This window comes from Thunnus thynnus, chromosome 15 (assembly GCF_963924715.1).
Source record: "Thunnus thynnus chromosome 15, fThuThy2.1, whole genome shotgun sequence".
Lineage (NCBI taxonomy): Eukaryota > Metazoa > Chordata > Actinopteri > Scombriformes > Scombridae > Thunnus > Thunnus thynnus.
Genome location: NC_089531.1, coordinates 2,089,798 through 2,110,805, shown reverse-complemented (window position 1 = coordinate 2,110,805; position 21,008 = coordinate 2,089,798). Strand labels below are relative to the sequence as shown.

At 38.7% G+C, this 21,008-nt stretch overlaps 1 protein-coding gene and 2 long non-coding RNA genes across 7 annotated transcripts; 2 read left to right on the top strand and 1 right to left on the bottom strand.

The window, feature by feature from the left end:
* Window positions 1-632: 632 nt before the first annotated feature.
* vps52 (VPS52 subunit of GARP complex) lies at window positions 633-20,991 on the bottom strand. Of its 2 annotated transcripts, none has more exons than XM_067612898.1 (20): window positions 20,785-20,991; window positions 19,752-19,833; window positions 19,047-19,099; window positions 18,682-18,757; window positions 18,097-18,164; window positions 17,368-17,543; window positions 16,066-16,216; window positions 15,693-15,793; window positions 14,665-14,797; window positions 13,718-13,773; window positions 11,989-12,124; window positions 11,617-11,772; window positions 8,212-8,330; window positions 7,738-7,861; window positions 7,537-7,632; window positions 6,571-6,678; window positions 6,393-6,458; window positions 6,138-6,249; window positions 3,974-4,092; window positions 633-2,674 (listed from the first exon to the last, which is right to left on the bottom strand). In XM_067612898.1, exons 1-20 carry the CDS (start codon window positions 20,878-20,880, stop codon window positions 2,528-2,530), a joined length of 2,175 nt encoding a protein of 724 aa, XP_067468999.1. In that variant the 5' UTR covers window positions 20,881-20,991; the 3' UTR covers window positions 633-2,527. The 2 variants fall into 2 exon arrangements, with proteins under 2 accessions (XP_067468999.1, XP_067469000.1); XM_067612899.1 differs by having other exon boundaries at window positions 19,752-19,830.
* On the top strand, window positions 2,671-14,917 carry LOC137198959 (uncharacterized). Of its 3 annotated transcripts, XR_010931707.1 has the most exons (5): window positions 2,671-3,136; window positions 3,948-4,110; window positions 6,154-6,280; window positions 6,364-6,509; window positions 14,555-14,917. It is a non-coding gene; the product is annotated as an uncharacterized lncRNA (long non-coding RNA). The 3 variants fall into 3 exon arrangements; XR_010931706.1 differs by lacking the exon at window positions 6,364-6,509; XR_010931708.1 differs by lacking the exons at window positions 3,948-4,110; window positions 6,364-6,509.
* On the top strand, window positions 10,529-12,190 carry LOC137198958 (uncharacterized). Of its 2 annotated transcripts, none has more exons than XR_010931705.1 (3): window positions 10,529-10,605; window positions 11,176-11,298; window positions 11,620-12,190. It is a non-coding gene; the product is annotated as an uncharacterized lncRNA (long non-coding RNA). The 2 variants fall into 2 exon arrangements; XR_010931704.1 differs by lacking the exon at window positions 10,529-10,605 and adding an exon at window positions 10,723-10,805.
* Window positions 20,992-21,008: the final 17 nt, after the last annotated feature.

Sequence of the window (21,008 nt, the reverse complement as noted above, 5' to 3'; positions counted from 1 at the left end):
ACAGGGAGAATTGTTTGGTTTTGTTTCATAACTCACTTTATCTGATTAACAATTTAACAGGTAGTTTCACCTGTTTTAGCTCATCATTACATACTGATGTAATTACATTCATTTCCTGCCTTTCATTATTTCAATTTTTATGCTTTCCATTAAAAATCAGTCTGTAAAGTTATTCTGATGTTGTAACGTTGTTTGAACCAGGAACAGAGAAACTCTTCTTGTTGGTGCGTTTACTACGTTTTTTTTGTAAAACTCTGCAGTGATTCGGGGTCATTCAAGGTATTTTAAACTCTTTCCTGCGTTTAAGGAAAAAATGTCAAAATATTCAAATGAGCACACAAATATTGTCATATTTTGAACGATAAAGTGAATTTGGTTGTTTTAAAGGTGTCTTGTTATAGTTAAATGTTCTGTAAAGTTGTTTTGTAGTTGGAACAAAAACTTTGTCACTTTAAAAAGAATCTTGTTGTGTTTTGTTATGTCAAATTAATATTCAAATACATTCTTACATAATTGTCTATATGTAAATTAAATTATGTTTATAATCTTTTCTTCCTTCTGTATCTCAGATAAAACAATTCAGAACAATCCAATAAAGATGAATGATAAAAGAAATAAAGATACAACACTGATCGTATTTCCATGATTCATTGTTAAACTCCACAGACTGGAATGACTTTACACACAGATTCACACAAACACAACACGATGAACTCTGTACAGCCAGAAAATGAGCAAAGGCACAAAGCAACTTCCAAGATTCACCCCGTCAGTGTGTTGAAGCGCCAACGGCAACTTTTATAACGACCTGACGGAGTCGGATCTTTAAAGGATGAGTCTGCTGATATTTTGTAGTTTTCTTCTCGTCAACAAATCCCACAGTTTAGTTTGTTAAAAGCTGCAGTGATCAGCTGTTTTGGGGGAATTACTGAGCATTTTTAACAGTTAAACTATACATGTGAGGGTTTAGATCTACGTCTTCAAGAGGAGCCGATGGGCTCGGAGCTGACAGACGGATAAATGTTTTTGGTCTTTTTGTGGGATTTGCTGAAAATAAAATAAAAACACAGAATAACACCAGACTTATATCTTACTGGTCAGTTTAACCTGCTGAGGTTCATTGAAGCTGCTTCTCAGATGAACAACAAAAAAAAAAAAATTACAGTTTTTCAAGTAATGTGTTTGTGAGAGCTTCTCTCTCTCACTAGTGCAGTGACAAATCAATCGATTTATTCATCTGGATTCAATCAGACAACAAAGACAAAATAAAAACAGTTTCATGATCAAAGTCTTAAATCCATGAAGGAAGTTTTTTTGTTGCTGCTTTACTAAACTAAACGTGAATAAATAGTCAAATTTCACCAGTATTTTGATTTGTTTTCAAATTTCTTTTTAAAAGTTACAATCCTTCAGTTTTTACTATGTATAATTGGTTTGTGTGTTTACATCAGTAACAACTCTACACGTAGTAGTTTTTACTGTTCGTATCGTCATCTGGTCTCACTCGTCAACCTCGCTGTTCACTCTCCTGCTGATACTTCAGAGCCGGATTAAGTTACTGCTAACGGCAACATTTCCTACCACTGCTGCTTCATACCAGGTGCAACATGGGCTGGTTTTTAATATGAAGAAGCCACAGGAAACACAATATATGTGTGACGGTTCCATTTAGGTCATTTTTTTTGACAGCACATCAGTGTTAAATATGTCAGGTAGTAATGAGATGACTGTTCATGTTCTGCTGTTGTGTGAGAAACTGTTCACATTGCGTGCAGCATGAAATCAGATCTCAGTTGCTCATGACATGATGGAAAAAGGTTGATAATTTACCGAATTCTTTTATTAAAACAAGAGTCTGTTTGGCTGCTTCGTAAACCAGAGACTCCAGTTGTTCTTTGAGCAGAACGCAGCAGGTTCATACAGGAAAGTGTTTCAGCCACTTTTTCAGTCCGTCTTGTGTTTGACTGACCGACTTTAGGCAACCAAAAATGTATTCTTACATGCATAACTACAGTGATGGTGTGTTTGGCTCTGAATGCTGCCGTAATGCAGGTGACCGACACTCAATACTGTGCCTGAATGCATCCTGTTCACACCTGTAAACAAACACGCCTGCTGTTGCCACAGTAACCACACCAACCAGGGCTGAAATCTAAAGGATTTTAACTTTAAAATGAGGTTAAATTAAATATTTTGACAGGCAAGCACTGGTTGTGCAGCTCAAATAAGGAGGGTCATCTAATTGTTTTCCATATTTCAGTACTTTAGAGGTTAGGTCGTGTTTTAATGCAGAGTGACATTTAATGAAAAACAAGAAACACTCTTGGTTCATAGGTTGGTTGGTTCATCAGCTGGTTTGTCCTCACTGATCGAGACAAAAGTGTTTTAACGCTTTCAAAAACATCCAAACATGTCCTTCAGGTGAGAGCGGAGGAGGAGAAAACTGGATTTGGTTTTCCAGCGTCATGCTCACGTTTCAAATAACAGCCCGTCTGGTTTGTTTTCCCCCGCAGACGTCGTCGTCCTGTTAGAAGTTGGGTTTATGCTTCTTGACCTCCACCATGAGGTGGTGCAGGTTGATGAGCTCGGAGCGGACGGCCAGGCTGCGGAACGTCGGCTGGTTCAGGATCTTGTGGAAGCCGTGGTAGTACTGGATCAGCTGGGTCAGAGCGCCCTGCAGCAGGAAGAGGAAGTTACATGCACGACTTCTTGTTTCAACACTCACTTCTTCAAAACACAGAATTATTTATGAAAGCCCTTAAATCAACACATAAGCTTCTAAATTCAGGTTTTGATTCATGAAGAAAGACATTTTAAAACGATATTTTGATTATTTGAGATGAAACGAAGCCGTGTGCAGAAGATGCAACTTCTTCCTGACTTCAGTTGGAGCAGTTCAGAGACGAATCTTCACTTCTTCAGAAGCTGCAACGCTTTAAAAACATGTTTGGTTTTCTCGCAGACAAAATGCGGCACCTTGGAGACGAGTCCGAGATGAGAGCAGAGCGCTGTCCGACTTTTAACTTCAGTATAAACACAAGCGTCATCAGATCCTCAAGTTTACCTGAAGAAGTGGTGGAAACATCACGTCCACGTGGAATTAAAGAAGATCTGGGAACATTTTAGCAGCGTGCAGGTACTTTTTCTTTCTTTTGTGTAGATTTGTAAATGTGTCTTAAACCAGCAGTCAGGTGTCCATATGAACAGTGAAAGAGGTTTTCCTCGCTGTAATCATTCCTCCTGTTCATACTGGATATTAAAAGATCCTTCAAATGTGCTTTCAATGGAAGTGATGGAGGACAAAATCCACAGTGTGTCCACACAGTCATTTAAAAGTCTGTGTGAAGCTTCTATTCAGCTTCAGCAGTCTGAGTTAGTCATATCAAGTGGATATCTGACACATTTACAGTCTTTTTAGCATCAAATTCCCTCTTTGTGTTTCCTCGGACAGTGTTTCCCTGTTGAGCTGCAGGTGGAAGTATAGTAACAAAAAGAGGGACTTTGGCACTAAAAAGACTGTAACGTTGAAAGATATCTACTTGATTTGACTCATTTGGACGCTGAAGCTTCATATTAGCTTCAGATAAACTTTTAAATACATTTTTTTTGCACAGAAGGAGGACTGTGGATTTTGTCCTCCATCACTTCCATTGTAAGGTCATTATGAAGGGATCTTCTAATGGTCAGTATGAACAGGAGGAATGATTACAGCAAGAAAAACAGCTTTAATGTTCATTTGAGCTCCTGACTGTTGGTTTAAGACACACTTGGAAATATTGTGAACTCGTCCTTCAAAATGTCTTTAGAATAAATTTGGATCCTCTACAACCTCTGTTGTGGTTTGTGTAAATCTCATCTGTGCTTTAATCTCTTTGACACAAACACAAACGGTGTTTAAGGCAGCTGTGTTAAATATTCCTGGTCTGACAAGGGTTTTTTGTTATTAGGAGACACATTCATGTGACTGTCTCACCTGTATGATGCTGGTCCCGTTCTTGAAGTTGGTGAAGGACCTCATGACGTCCTGACTCATCGACTCCACAGACTGTTTCCATGTGCTGGAAAACCCCCGAACCAGCTGAGTGATCCGAGCTGCAGCAGAGAGTTCAAGTTCAATAAATATTTAATTTTTTTTTTTTATGAACACTGTATGATGACGTCTGAGGATGTTTTCACTCCGTCACAACAGACTTTGGGGCTGTTTCCTGTGTAGTTTCACATGTAGGTGAGACTGCAGAGTCAGTGGAAAAGTACTCAGATCCTTTACTGATACATCAGCGTAAAAAAAATACTCCATTAAAGTCCTGCATGAAAAATCCTCCTACAGTAAAAGTACATAAGTATTATGAGCTTGATGTAGTTAAAGTATTGCAGTTAAAGTACATAAGTATTATGAGCTTGATGTAGTTAAAGTATTGCAGTAAAAGTACATAAGTATTATGAGCTTGATGTAGTTAAAGTATTGCAGTAAAAGTAGTGGTTTGGTCCCTCTGACTGATATATTATTATATATGACATCATTAGATTATTAATAGTGAAGCATCAGTGTTAGAGCAGCATGTTACTGTTGTAGCTGCTGGAGGTGGAGCTAGTTTACACTACTTTATATACAGTTAGCTAGTTTAGTCCAGTGGTTCCCAACCTAGGGGTCGGGCCCCTCCAAAGGGTCAGCAGATAAATCTGAGGGGTGGTGAGATGATTAATGGGAGAGGAAAGAAGAAAAAACAAAGTTCTGATACACAAATCTGTTTTCAGTTTTTGGACTTTTTCTCTAATCTTTGATTTTTGCTGAAATATTGGATCATTTGAACATTTATTGAAATGAAAGCATGTGAGAAGTTTAGAGGGAAAAATCACTATTTGGTGGAGCTGTTAACAACTCATAGACATGTGAAATGTGACCCCGACTACACACTGCTTTTTGTAAGACGTCAAAAGCCAAAAAGGTTGGAAACCACTGCAGTGTTTCCCCTAGAATTTCTTTGCAGGTCTGGTGGTACGCACTGAAAAAACCCTGAAAAGACAAGACGAGCCAGACGGCATGTTCGTGAGGTCAGATCACAAAGAGAGGATGAGTTCATAAGTTGCATTTATTGCATAAATATAAGCTTGAGCATCACTCTCCCTTCTTCCACATATGTATTTCTGCTTGGCTCCAGAGTTTTGGAGAAAAACTTTAATATATTTGGCTATATTAGTCCCCTGCATCCCGTACGCTCACGCTCTTACTCTGCAGTAATTTAAAGGTACTCTGACAACACAAATACTCAAGTAAAGTACAAGTACCTCAAAACTGTACTTAAGCACAGTACTCGAGTAAATGTACTTGCACTGCTGTGTACAGAGTTAAAGCAGCAGACATGAGGCAGTAACTGAGGGAGGAAACGGGCTGGTTGAGTGATTGTGGGGAGAAAAAGGATGTGAGAAGCAGAAATTCTGCAGCTTCAGACTGTGAGAAAATAAAACTGAATGAAAAGTGTTTGTTACTCAGTAAAACAAAACTTAACCATGAAGTGAAACCGTCCAGCTGAGACTGAAAGTTCAATCAGGATCTGAGTTATTTAAACAATGAAAGATAAAGAATCTGTCCACATGAAACACAAATAAATCAACTACTTCCAGATTCACTGTGTTCCTGTTTTTATACACAGAAAACATCTACAGAAAGGATTCTTCTATAAAACATGTCAGAACAGAGTTTCCATAAGAAGATTATCTTATAGTTTATCTGAATAATCTCTTTCTGACGGGAAAAAACTAAACAAAACACCCCAAAATAAATCAAACAATCACATTATTGTCCTGATTTGTGTGAATTATACCTTTAAATTTGATACAAATGTACAGATAATGAAAACATAACTCAAACTCAAATGATTTTTTTCCCTTTCATTTCCTTATTATTTATATCTGTCCAAATATCTGACATATAATTAACCAGAAACTACTCGATGTTTGATATTATCTCATAATCTCATAAAACTGTTGGTTGTTATTTGAAAATTTCAATGTTTCAAAACATAAAAATAAAAAAAAAAAACACAAAAACTGTTCTTAAAAATCTTAAATAAGCAAGATATCTTTTTACACTTAATATAGAAAATAAATTGTGAATTAAAACATCATCATCCTCTCACCTTCCTCATTCTTCAGGCGGTCCAGCTGACCTTTCTCCAGCAGAGCCTCGGCCTCCTTCACGAAGGCGATCATCCCTCCGAACGGAGGAGAAAGAATCTCCTCGATAAACTCCTGAAGGAGGAAGAGGAGCCAAAACATGACGGTTAGTTACATGTGAATAAAATCTTTCATTTATACTTTTTAAAGGGGCAGCTTCACCATCTCTTGAGTGTGTGTTTACTTCAGTTGTAAACAGGTAGAAACAGGATGTTTACCTGCGTCCTGGCCAGCAGCAGCTGTTGGAAACCTTCCACCTCTTTGCTGTCGTCTGCTGCCCTCTCCTGGACGAACGAGGACAAAGCAACCGTCACACAGGGTCATCAGAGTCAAAGGTTGTTTGACTAAACATATTTAGGATATTTTATCGTCATCATAATATAAATTAAAAGTCACCATGAGGACGCTGAGCATCATGTCGTAGTTGTTGATGAGGAAGATGAGCTGGTCTCTCCTGGAGGGAAACTCTGCCGCCATCTTCAGCACAAAGTTTTCCACTTCAACCTAAATATTACAGTTTCATGTGACATCATGTGGGACGACTTCAGCTTGGACACGTCTTACACATTCATTTAAAACTGTATAAAATCTCTGTAGAGCATCGGGCCTCATGCAAGAACCACTTCATTTGTTCTTCAGAGGCTCCTACAGGTGATTTACTACAGTCTGTGGGATTCATCAGTTTTCTCATATTTAGAATTTTCTCTGAGGTACAAACGAAATTTACGAGTTCAGAGCCGTCGTACGAGTCAAGAACAGAAACACTTGTTTGATTTAGAATCATAATGTCTTAACCTGAACTTCTGTTCATCATCATCATCATCATCATCATCATCACTGCTGCCAGTTTCCTGATGTGCAGATGTTCATGTCAGCATCATGTTGTTGTGTTGCAGCTACTGTAGCTGTAATATTCTCTCCTCTGATATCTCTCTGACTGTCACATGACGCCTCTCGTATTAATCATGGAGAGTTTTGCTTTAGAAAGATGTTTTTAAGCGTCTTAACTTCTTTATTTGTGTCACAGTGCTGCTGCTGCTGCTCTGATAGATTCATGTTTTCTACTAGTTTCAGTTCCTCTAATTCTACTACAAACACTGATAAATGTGTCTGCTGGTTTCTGACAACCTCTAATTCTTCTTTTCACTCTTTGAGAACATTTTTGTGAATGAAACTCGGAGCGGGACAGATCGCCATATTTGGATATTTTAGGGGCGTCGATGATGATGATGATGTTCTTGTCTGAGGCTCATTGATCAAAACACAGAACTCAGAGCTCACAGAGAGAGAGATACCTCTAAGGGAGCAGGTAAATATTAATATATGTGTGTGTGTGTGTGTGTGTGTGTGTGTGTGTGTTACCTGCAGCTGTCCCAGCAGAGCGTTGGTTTTCTCGTTGGGAAACGTCTGGTTGATGCTGACGATGGCTGACGAGAACTCTGCGTAACGACGTGTGATCTGAAATCATCGGACAGTGTGTGAGGATGTCTGAGTGAACAAGCAGTGTGTGTGTGTGTGTGTGTGTGTGTGTGTGTGTGTGTGTGTGTGTGTGTGTAGACGTACGTAGTGAGGTCTGGTGTCCAGCACTCCCAGTTTCTGAGGGTCTGTGTTTCTGATGCTGTGGATGTTCAGCTCCAGAATCAGTTCAAACCTCGGCCACAGCAGCTCCAACACTGCCTCCCAGTACCTGATACACACACACACACACACACACACACACACACACACACACACACACACACACACACACAGCTTCATTAACATCTTCATCATCATCTCCATCTAGATGTCTTTAAAAACTGTATGCAAAGCTTAAGTTAGGACTTAAGTAAAAGAAGAAACTGGATTTTAAAAACAGTCTCACACACTTTGACAACGTGTTTCCTGTTTCGCATCATCACTGCAGGATTTACAGCACGACTCTTGTTGTGAATAACGTCAGAGTGAACTTTGAAACCTCTGAGACGCAAAAACAAACTGAACTTGTTTTAGTGAAAGTGAAATAAACGGAGCTGTGGGTGAAAGAGGCTCACTGACTTGTCGAGAGCCGGGATGTTCCTCTTGGCGGTGATGGCTCTGAAGCGGAGGATGATGTGGATACACAGGAAGACGGCGATGCTGTCGTAGCAGTCAGACACGTAGGTGGACATACTCTTCTGCAAGAGGAGACACAGAACAACATGTGGTTAAACTTTTCACTATACGAGGGTTAGAGTCAGTTTAATTGCTGTCGTTCAGCTACAGTGAGACAGTTCAGACTGCAGAGAGATCAACTCTTAAGACAAACTGTCTGCTCTGTTATTTGCAAGTGATCAGATCAGATTTGTGTGACCAGTCTATCTGTGTGGGTTGCTGTGGTAACGACATAGGCGTCAGTAACTATGCATGCTGGTGACGCAGCTTTCCAGCGCGGAAGTATGAGAAATGGAGATCCATCATCCCTCCAAAGTGCCAGCAGACACTTTGTTTCAGTGTCTGTCCACAGACTGTAGTTCTCTGTGTTACCTGCTAGTGTCTGCTAGTGTCTGTTAGTAGCTGTTAGTGTCTGTTAGTAGCTGTTAGTAGCTGTTAGTAGCAGCTAGTAGCTGTTAGTAGCTGTTAGTAGCTGTTAGTAGCTGGTAAGTAACTGTTAGTAGCTGTTAGTAGCAGTTCGTAGCAGCTAGTAGCTGTTAGTAGCTGTTAGTAGCTGTTAGTAGCTGTCAGTAACTGTTAGTAGCTGTTAGTAGCTGTTAGTAGCTGTTAGTAGCTGTCAGTAACTGTTAGTAGCTGTTAGTAGCTGTTAGTAGCTGTTAGTAGCTGTCAGTAACTGTTAGTAGCTGTTAGTAACTGTTAGTAGCTGTCAGTAGCTGTTAGTAGCTGTCAGTAACTGTTAGTAACTGTTAGTAGCTGTTAGTAGCTGTTAGTAGCTGTCAGTAACTGTTAGTAGCTGTTAGTAGCTGTCAGTAACTGTTAGTAGCTGTTAGTAGCTGTTAGTAGCTGTTAGTAGCTGTTAGTAGCTGTCAGTAGCTGTCAGTAGCTGTTAGTAGCTGTTAGTAGCTGTTAGTAGCTGTCAGTAACTGTTAGTAGCTGTTAGTAGCTGTTAGTAGCTGTTAGTAGCTGTTAGTAGCTGTCAGTAACTGTTAGTAGCTGTTAGTAGCTGTTAGTAGCTGTTAGTAGCTGTCAGTAACTGTTAGTAGCTGTTAGTAGCTGTTAGTAACTGTTAGTAGCTGTCAGTAACTGTTAGTAGCTGTCAGTAACTGTTAGTAGCTGTCAGTAACTGTTAGTAGCTGTCAGTAACTGTTAGTAGCTGTTAGTAGCTGTTAGTAGCTGTCAGTAACTGTTAGTAGCTGTTAGTAACTGTTAGTAGCTGTTAGTAGCTGTCAGTAACTGTTAGTAGCTGTTAGTAGCTGTTAGTAGCTGTCAGTAACTGTTAGTAGCTGTCAGTAACTGTTAGTAGCTGTTAGTAGCTGTCAGTAACTGTTAGTAGCTGTTAGTAGCTGTAAGTAGCTGTCAGTAACTGTTAGTAGCTGTCAGTAACTGTTAGTAGCTGTTAGTAGCTGTTAGTAGCTGTTAGTAGCTGTCAGTAACTGTTAGTAGCTGTTAGTAGCTGTTAGTAGCTGTCAGTAACTGTTAGTAGCTGTCAGTAACTGTTAGTAGCTGTTAGTAGCTGTCAGTAACTGTTAGTAGCTGTTAGTAGCTGTAAGTAGCTGTCAGTAACTGTTAGTAGCTGTTAGTAGCTGTTAGTAGCTGTCAGTAACTGTTAGTAGCTGTTAGTAGCTGTAAGTAGCTGTCAGTAACTGTTAGTAGCTGTTAGTAACTGTTAGTAGCTGGTAAGTAACTGTTAGTAGCTGTTAGTAGCTGTTAGTAGCTGTCAGTAACTGTTAGTAGCTGTCAGTAACTGTTAGTAGCTGTTAGTAGCTGTTAGTAGCTGTTAGTAGCTGTCAGTAACTGTTAGTAGCTGTTAGTAGCTGTAAGTAGCTGTCAGTAACTGTTAGTAGCTGTTAGTAACTGTTAGTAGCTGGTAAGTAACTGTTAGTAGCTGTTAGTAGCTGTTAGTAGCTGTCAGTAACTGTTAGTAGCTGTCAGTAACTGTTAGTAGCTGTTAGTAGCTGTTAGTAGCTGTCAGTAACTGTTAGTAGCTGTTAGTAACTGTTAGTAGCTGGTAAGTAACTGTTAGTAGCTGTTAGTAGCAGTTCGTAGCAGCTAGTAGCTGTTAGTAGCTGTTAGTAGCTGTTAGTAGCTGTCAGTAACTGTTAGTAGCTGTCAGTAACTGTTAGTAGCTGTTAGTAGCTGTTAGTAGCTGTCAGTAACTGTTAGTAGCTGTTAGTAGCTGTTAGTAGCTGTCAGTAACTGTTAGTAGCTGTTAGTAGCTGTAAGTAGCTGTTAGTAGCTGTTAGTAGCTGTTAGTAGCTGTCAGTAACTGTCAGTAGCTGTTAGTAGCTGTCAGTAGCTGTCAGTAGCTGTAAGTAACTGTTAGTAGCAGTTAGTAGCAGCTAGTAGCTGTCAGTAGCAGTTAGTAGCTGTTAGTAGCAGCAAGTAGCTGTTAGTAGCTGTTAATAGCTGTTAGTAGCTGTTAGTAGCAGCAAGTAGCTTTTAGTAGCTGTTAATAGCTATTAGTAGCTGTTAGTAGCAGCTAGTAGCTGTCAGTAGCTGTTAGTAGCAGCTAGTAACAGCTAGTAGCTGTTTGTAGCAGCTAGTAGCAGCTAGTAGCTGTTTGTAGCTGTTAGTAGCTGTTTGTAGCTGTTAGTGGCAGCTAGTAGCTGTTAGTAGCTGTGAGTAGCAGCTAGTAGCAGCTAGTAGCTGTTAGTAGCAGCTAGTAGCAGCTAGTAGCTGTTTGTAGCTGTTAGTAGCTGTTTGTAGCTGTTAGTGGCAGCTAGTAGCTGTTAGTAGCTGTTAGTAGCAGCTAGTAGCAGCTAGTAGCAGCTAGTAGCAGCTAGTAGCTGTTTGTAGCTGTTTGTAGCAGCTAGTAGCCTTGATCGATGTGGCCTCGATCTGATTTGTGTATCATGTTTTTTTTTGCAGTCCAGACCTTCTAAAATCAATCCGGATATGAGAAAAACCAAATCTGTGCTGGCAGTCTGAACAAGGCCGAAGTCTTTATCAGACCATCAGCAGTGTTTGAGGAAACTGAAGAGCAGGTTAAAGGTTTCAGATTTAAATAATTTTCTCAAACTTCTCATCATGTCTCTTGAATTTCCAGTTTAATTAACTGATACATAACTATCTTTGAAGATGCTGTTTTGGTTTTTGCTGAAGGTTTCAGGCTAATGAACAGTTTTACAGCAAAGCACAGTTTCTGCCAATCAAATTTATTTATTTTATATTATTTATTTGATCAGAATTGAGTGTGTGTTTCCACCGCAGGAACTTTCACTGCTTTACAGCCAGCTGGAGAGTAGAGTCACAACTAATGATTTTCATTATTGATTAACTATCTTCCTGAATAATTTCATTCATTCGTACCAGGAACATGCTGAGAGTTTTTCCCATGATGCTGTTGAAGAGGTCGAGGGCGGAGTTTCCTGCCACCATGAAGAAGTCGGACAGGAAGAGGAACTCTCTGCAGCCGTTGTCCAGCAGAGCGTAGTGCTGACTGCGGAACAACGTCTCGTACGGATACTGGAGGACAGACAAGAGACACAGAAGATTATAACTGGTCACGTTAGACAGTTTGGGAACGTTGAAACAGAGAACAAGCAACCAGCACGTCAGCCGTTTGTTCATGTTTTATGCAAACAGTCGACAAAGATAACCACAGTTCAGTGTCTCTACTGTCGACCTAAACGATATGTTGTATAAGAGGCTTCAGAGCGTCTCTCGTCTGTACGTTCTCACCCTGCTGTCTCCTCTCTGAGCCGTGTGAGGAACCAGGATGGGACCCTCCAGCTCAGCAGGACTCAGTATCGCCCCCCTCTGGCCCACAGTGAAGATGGTGTTCCTGCTCTTCAGGGACGGTTTAGAGAAGAAACCTGCAGCAGCGAGTCAAGGAGCCACTTTTACAACAAACAAACAAATAAAGGCAATTTAAAACACTTAACAGATTCTATTAAACCTCCGTCATAGATATACGAATATATGAACATAAAGGATGAGAGTCAGCGTGTAAAATGTGGTTCTGCTGAAGGAACTCTGCTCCCACTGCATGCTGGGAGATCTGCAGGACTTCAGCAGAGGATCTTCAAAGAACAAAAGGATCTTTCTGTCAATACGTACGTTCACAAAGAAGGTGATCATTGTTTTAAATCAATGAGTCAGAGAGAATAAATCACTGAGGAGACACATCGTGATCTGACACAGTGTTCTCATCCTCAGTGTGTGTGTGTGTGTGTGTGAGTGTGTGTGTGTGTGTCTCATACATGTCTGAACTAGAGGAGCATTAAAACACACTGAAGGAACCAACATGTCCTGCTGAGCTGTGTCTATCTGAGATATTTACTTTGATTCTCTGTTGCTCAGAGAGAAGCTGTGTTGTTCTTGCATGAAATATTCTGTCACTTTTCCTGCTCGAGACGCACACACATGCACACTCACACGCACACTCTCACACACTCACACGCACACTCTCACACGCATGCACGCACATGCACACGCACACTCACACCCTCACACACTCGCACGCTGCTGCTGGTTCTTATTATTTCTGGCGTTGACACTTGATGCTATGAGTCACTGCTGGATACATTGGGTGTCGTGTTGTTGTTGTTTTTGTCTTTCATGCCAGTTTCATCAGACTCACTGACTGATTTGATCTTATTTTATCTCATCAACTGTTTTGCTTGTTGTCTTGTGACATCCTGAGTAAAAGGTAGAGTCACATTTTAGCTGCAACAATAAACTGATCAACAGAAAATCAACTGTTTTAATAAATGAATGATCATTTTTTTAAGTAAATAAAGCAGAAAGTTTGCTGGTTCCAGCTGCTCACATGATGATTTAATGCTTTTCTTTGTCGTTTGTTATAATAAAGAGATTTTGGAGGGAAAGTTTGGATTGTTGGACAAAATAAGACATTTAAAATCTTCACCTTTGACTGTGGGGAATCATAACGAGCAGTTTTTCACTGTTTTCTGACCTTTTTATAAACATTCACATGTCTGAAGCCTTCTCCATGGGGTCAGAGTTCACCTTTGACCTTTGACCTTTGGAAGTTATTCTCGTGTGTTTGATCACCGTTTTTAGTCCATTATCACACTTACACAGTGTGTGACAGGTCTGATCAATAGTGATTGATTACCAGCATCAGGCCAGTGAGGAGATATTAAACTGACTGTAATGTGACCTTTGACCTTCATTTAATACAAACATCATTTTAGAATAAATCCCTCTGATAAATATTGACGATTATCAGAGTTTATGATCAGTTATTGATTCACTATTTCCTTTCTCATCATAAAGTCAAATACATATGAAGTCATGATGTATTGATTGATTATTGGTAACTCTGCTCTCATTCTGTAGATAAATGTGATCTGAGTTGCTGGATTGAAGTTTTGACATGATTGAAGCTGAAAGAATAAAATAACAGAACGATAAGTGATGAAGGTAGTTTGTTTGAAGGATATCTTTCTTGGCTGTGTCTTCGACTCCCATCAGGTCGTCTTTGTCGGCGACTTCTTCGTACTGCGGACGACACAAATATCACATTCATGTTATTATGTAAACTCCTCCCAGTGTCTCTCAGTTCAAATATCAAATCATCTTTTTATTCTACTTCATATCAGCTGATCGCTTCTTCATTTGTTTGAACGGAAAGTTTCTTTGTTTGCAGTCTAATCTGAGTCTATTTACTACAAGAAATAAGTAAAGTTAAAGATATGAGAGTGTTTAGTTCAGGAACAGTCGCACCGACAGATTTCTTCTTCAAATGCAGGAACCATTGATTTCAGAACATTTGTCGCCTTCTTCGTACTTGTAAATGTTGTTCGTACCTGAGCGGTTCAGAACAGATCATCTGTCTCTCTTCTTACAATTATAAATCCTAATCTGAGTGTAAATATGATATATAAGTAGCAAAATCTATATTCTGTTTACTATATTTTCATCATCATGGCTGACAATTTATTTAAAATATTTATTAGATTTTATGGTTTTTATCGGCTACTGTAGCTGTAATATTCTCTCCTGTAATATCTCTGACAGTCACATGACCTCCTCCCATCAACTTCTAACTTCATATCAAATAATTTGCTCTTTATTTCTTGTCTCTTCTAAATCTGTTCTGTCTTCTGATTTCTGAAAACAGAACTTGTGTTCTGACTCTTTGGGAACATTTTAGAGGTTTTGATGATGATGATGATGATGATGATGATCATATCTCATGAACAGGAAACCTTCATCAGGCAGTTTAGAGAGTTTTTTTAATTAAAGGATTTTCTTATTTTCCTCTCATTTCTCTGTGCAGGAACAAATATAAGCGTGAGGCCCGATGTGTTATAAGCCTGAAACCCTCCAGACACGAACGTGATCATCGATATCACCTGACGATCAGAGGACGACGGTGAATCTTCTCACCTGAACTTTGAGCAGCCGGCCGCTGTAGGATTTGAAGTAACTGTAGTAAATCTTGCTCATCGTGTCCACGTACTCGTCTCGGATCTCCTTCGCCACCGTTCTCTCGTTGGCTAAAAGGAACTGATAGAAGAATCTGCGGCCACACGACAAGAGAAGCTTCAGACAGGAAGTTCAAATGATTTCAATGATTTATTTATATTCATGTGTTATTGATACTGCAAAGGGAATTTAATAATAACTAAATACATGTAAAGGTAATCTCTGTTATCATTAGCACATTAGCCATTAGTCAATTAATCAATTAGTTGAGCGACAGAAACTTCTTTTTTTGGATAAATATGCCAAATTTCTCTTGTTGCAGCTTCTCAGATGTGAATATTTGATAATAAACTGAATCTCTGGACGTCATGTTGATCTTTGAGAAACAGTAACGAACATTTTATTGACCAAACGATTAATCGATTAATGAAGACAGACTCTATTATCAGTCATGACGCTGCTCTGCTGGAGACGTGAAGGAGGACACATGCTTGTTTGTGGCGTCTCCGTTTATTGTTTGTCAGTAAACATTCATGTTAAACTTATTGATTGGAGGACAGACAGCAGCAGGAGACACCTGCAGGTTCCTCTCATCACTTGTGTGCTTGTAAGAATGTAAAGTTTAACGTGTTGTTGCTTGTAATTTATATTCAACAGTGTGACTGATTCACTCAGTTGTTTTATCTCAGGCTAGTTCATGAGCTTTTATTGTTTCTTTTGATGCAGCAGCTCCTTTAATCCAATCTGTTACATTTTCTAAAAAAAAACAACTAATGTAAAAACAGAAACTTCCTGTTCTGGATCTGTGTCTTGTGTGTAAACTCATAATAATTTTCCTGTATTTTGGTCGTTTTATTGTTTTCTGTATAAAGTAAAACGTTCAGTAACAGCTGCAGAAACGTTGAGCTGATATATGTAATATATACAGTCTATGATGTCATCATACAGGTGAGCTCACCTGTATGATGTCATCATGCAGGTGAGCTCACCTGTACTTCAGCAGAGTGTTCTGAGGGATCTGATAGTTGGTCATCGGCTTCCTGAAGGAGTAAATCTTCTGAAGGATGAACTCTCGGATCTTTGACACCGCCTGAAGTTCAAACAGAGTCGGAGATGAAACAAGACGTCAAGAAGAAGAAAATTCTCCAGATTATTAGAAAATTATAATAACAAAAAATAAACTTACAGAAAAAGAATAAAAAAGCAAATAAAGACAAAACACAGGAGGATGAAATACGGTCGTCAGTAGAGGGATGATAAAACTTAGCAGCATGTTATAAATTGACTGTCTGAACATGATGCGTTCAGGGGACAGTCTGGAGCGTAGGACATCAGATCTTCCCGCCCTGCGGACCGACTGACCTTCAGCTTGAGGCGGTCGACGATGTCCTGGATGTCGGAGCAGGCCAGCGTCTCTCTGAAGCTCAGCTCTTTGGCGAAGTTGATCTTGTTGTTGAGTTCGTGAAGCTGCTCCAGGAACTCCTGCTCGGTGACGGGACTGTCCAGGATGGTGCTGCGACCACACGGGGGGACAAACGTCACGCTACCGAACCTCCGCACACGACTACGGTTCATTAAACTCTGATGAACGTTATTACTTCCTGTTTATTATGAGCAGGATGAAGGTTTGATGTGTCGGTGCTGATCTGTAGCTTCTACGTCTTTTACTGATCTTTACATTAAATATAGATGTTACTCATCCAGGAAAGATGATTTACAACTTAATTAAATAATAATAATATTCTGTCATTTTCTTTCTTTCCTGCAGTCGACTCGTGTTCAGTCTGACCATTAAAACCATTAAAACCATTAAAACCATCAAACCTTTGACTTTTTTACCTCCAGACCTCTTTATTAATAATTATTTTCACTTTGTTTTTTAATCTTATGTATTGAAATGTGTTCATGTGCACAAATATATTTATTTATTATAAGATGTCTTGTATTGTTAATAGCTGGGCATAGATTAGAGTATATGTTATAATCATTATATTAACATTTAATAAAATGCTTTATAAATCATTATAATGTAGCTGTCAGCTGATATAAGTGTTTATTACTATAATTCCTCTTGTTGACATCCAGAACTGTTGCTGCTGTTTAAACAGATAATGAAGCTGTAATAATATAAAATATGTTATAATTATTGATAAATACTGTACTTTAATAAACACAAAATGTCCTTAAATCTGCTTATAATGACATTATAATGTGTTATAAACCGTTTATTAAATGTTTATATTGGGAGATTAATAGGAGTTATGTAATATTCCATTAACAGCTGTTATTATACATATATATATATATATATTAGATATATTTTACTAATTAATCAACAGATTAAGTAATTTATTCATTGTTTAAACCACCCATCAATAGAGCTCAATGCAACTTCTATCTAATTAAAATGATTATTATTCTCTATAAAGAAGAATCAAAAGTGAAAAACTAAGAAGATTTTTGTATTTCAGAAGCTGCAACAGAAAATATTTTGTGTTTTTATTCACAAATGTTTTCTGTAACGAGGCTGAAATATTTAATTATTAATATCTCCACTATGATGATACATCTACAGTAACAAAAACCCATTTTTTGTTTACTTGAGCCTCAACAAAATAAACAAAGAGAAAGAGAAATAAACAGATGTTTAACAGCTGCTCTTACGAGATCATGGCTCCGGGAACCACCAGCTCGTCCACCAGCTGACTTAGGTGGCTGCGAACCGCCTGTCTGTTCTTCAGCCTCACGTTCATGCTGACCGACTGCTGCTGCAGCGTCTGGATCTCACTGCTGATGGACGACAGGTCGCTCTGGAAACCGCTCAGCATCCCCTCCATCCGCTGACAGGAAACACAAGACGGACGGAAAGAGTCTGATCAGTTCGACTATAAGATCTCTGACGGAGGAACGACAGAGAACCAGACGCTCTGAAGACTGAAGGAGAGTTCAGAGCTGAAACGTTTAACAGAAAATGAATCTCCAACTATTCTGATAGTCAATGAATCATTTGGAATCATTTTTTAAGAAGAAAAAACGTTTAATTTCTCTGATTCCAGCTTCTTAAATGTGAATATTTTCTGCTTTCTTTAATCCTCTGTGACATTAAACTGAACATCTTTGAGTTGAGGATAAATAAAGACATCTGAGGACGTCGTCTTGAGCTTTTTAAAGACCAAACAACTAATCGTTTAATTGAGAAAATCATCAACAGATGAACTGATCATGATAATAATCGTTAGTCAAGTTTCTAATAAACTCTGGAATCAATCTGCAGAGAAAGTTTCAGTTTAAAAGCTGTAAATGAAGTTTAAGTTTTCAGGGTTTCAAACTCAGAAGCTGATGAGGATGATTGTGGATTATTATGGGATGGAGATGAAGGCGTGTGGTTTTTACCTCCAGTATGGAGTCGCAGGCGGTGATCTGGTTGTGCAGCAGAGCGATGTTCTGACTCTCCTTGATGTCTGAGAGACGATCAGTCAGGACAATAAACCTTCCTCACATCAAACCCTCCTCACATCAAACACACGATCACATCTGTTCAAAACGTCACATTATGACACAAGTTGAGCTCAATATGGAAACTCAGATATTCTTAATTAACTGTCTATCAGCTGATAAATATGGAGCATTTTGTAAACATTGTGTTTGTGGGTGAAAAAGTCTCAGTTTAGTGGTTTTATCAGAGTGTTTTTATTCTCTTCATACTGCAGTTACATTAGACGACAATAAAGAAAAATAACTCTAAATGTAGCAGTTTGAAACCTTACATATATATATATATATATCTGCAGGTCAGAGGTCAGGTTTCTAGAGATCTAAAACTAAAACCTGCAGATCAATAATCTTTGGATTGTAAATAAAACATCTTGGATTCTGGGAAACAATGATCAACATGTTTCATCATTTTATAAATGAAACAACTAATCAATGAATCTAGATAACAGTTTACAGATGAAATCAATAACAGTCAGAGGATACAGTCTTTGATGGAAGCCTGTTCGATCCTCTGCAGCTCCGTCTCCACCTGTTTGGAGTACTGACGGAGGTCGACGCCCTGCAGACACACCAGAGACACATTAACAACACTCACACTGTACTGAAGACGCCACGTCTTCAAGCAAACAACCGCAGCTGACGACACGAGGAGGACAAACAGCAGCAACAGAAGAGAAGCAGGAACTTCTTTTCCTTTAGTGCAGTTTTGACTTCAGTTTATTTAAATGAACACATAAGTCTGTAATTCATTAACTACACTTATTCTGTTCAAGATCAAAATGATTCAAGAAGGTAAAACATGTTTCTGTCTCTCTCAGACCTCGTTGGTCTTGTGGTTATTTTCTCACCGTTCTGAGCGCCTCCTTCACCAGGTCGTCTTCCAGATTGGCCTGAATGTGAACTGAAGAAAGAAGAAGAAGAAGAAGAAGAAGAAGTTCATAACAAATAAAAACATCAACAGAAACTCTGTTCAACAGCTGCTGTGTGTACAGCTGTATGTTTCCTCCATGCAGGATGTAAAAACACAACTAGAGTCCACAACTAAACTAATTATATTCATATTCAACTAACGTCCTTTAGAAAACTACGACTCTGCATTTTGAAGGAAATGTTCAACTTGTTTTGTCTCACAGCAAACGTTTCTTTCAATAAACACATGTAGCAACTAAAAACTAAAACCTTCCTCCTGCTGCATATACACTAGTTTATTAATTAACTGTTTCAACAAAGACAAGAAAGAACTGAAACATCTGGATTCAAAAACATTTATTCTCATTACTGAATAATCTGCAGATTATTTTCTTCATTAGTTGTTTAGTCTGTGAAATATTTAAGTGTGAAAAATGTCGATGACAACATCTCAAAGCTCAGAGCGTCCTTGATTATTCTGACTAACAGTCCAAAACACAAAGATATTTCATTTATTATCATATATGACAAAGAAAAGCAGCAAACTAGTTGATTAATATGAAACTTATTAATACTGATGATGTCAGAGTGTTTGTGTTGTTGTTTGTTTGTTGATGACAGTGTAAAGGATGCTGCTGTCTTACTGTCCACTTCATCCAGGATGAACTCGTCCGTGGTGAGGTCCAGTTCACCCAGGTTGAGGTTCGCCATTTCTCCATCAGTCTTCTGGCAAAAAAAACACACAAACATAAACAACAGTGTGACATCTGACAACACAACTGACTCACAACAACAATCTCAAACACATTAAGAAGGCAAGAAATTCCACCAGTTCACCTTTAACAAGTTAAACCTGTTCACTGAAACCATCATGAATCTGGTTCAGATATTATAAAGCTGCCATCAAGGCAAACAGTGTCTACTCTGACAAATATAAATTATGAAACATATTTTGGTTTGTTTAACACTTTTTTGTTTTACCACATGATTCCATACATGTTATTTTACAGGTTCGATGTCTTAAGTTTTGTTCTACAAGGTAGAAAATAGTAAAAAAACAAATAAAAATGAGGAAGCGTGTCCAAACTTTTGACTGGTACTGTATTATAATTTATGATCATAGTAAATATGAAAAGTTTTCTATTCCCCTTGAATTATTGTTATGATTTATTACTCTGATGATTTTTAAATTGATCGATTGTTCGCTTTGTTTTGATCAGAAAACAGAGTTAAATGTCAATCACAAGATGACAGCTTCAAAGGACTTGTTGATTGTTTGATTGATTGATTAATTACCGTAATTTCGGACCAGGTTAATGGTGTCAACACTGGTGACGTTACACTTTTAACGCCACAGAAACTGGAAATTATCAAGCTTGTTTTGACAGGATGCTAACAGCTACGGCGGCTACAAATAGCATGACTGCACTATTAAAAATACACATATCGGCAAGAGTTGGTGCATTATGGACAGATATTAATTCACTACAACTATTCAATATTAATCTGGCTGTAAATGAAGCTGAATACACCTCAGTCTGCTCAAACTACAGTTCATTGATAAAGCCCTCTGATTGACAGGCTAACAGGATACAGCAGCAGAAAAACCGCACAAACAGCGAACATTAAATATTGTACTTTTTCACGATACTTCATAAACAAATACTCAAGAGTCACCTCATCCTGTAAATACGCCATGGCGACTTCTGTCGGGTTTCCAGCTGTGTTTACATCGCTGACAGCTCCAACCGCAGCTGCAGCTAACTCCGCCATTGCGGCGAATTTACGCTAAAGTTAAAAAAAATGTAAATGTACAAAAGTTCCGCCTCGTCATCACAGGCAGGGTTAACGAGAAATAAAACGTTTCTACAATTATCAGCCGGTTAAGATGTTAACACGAG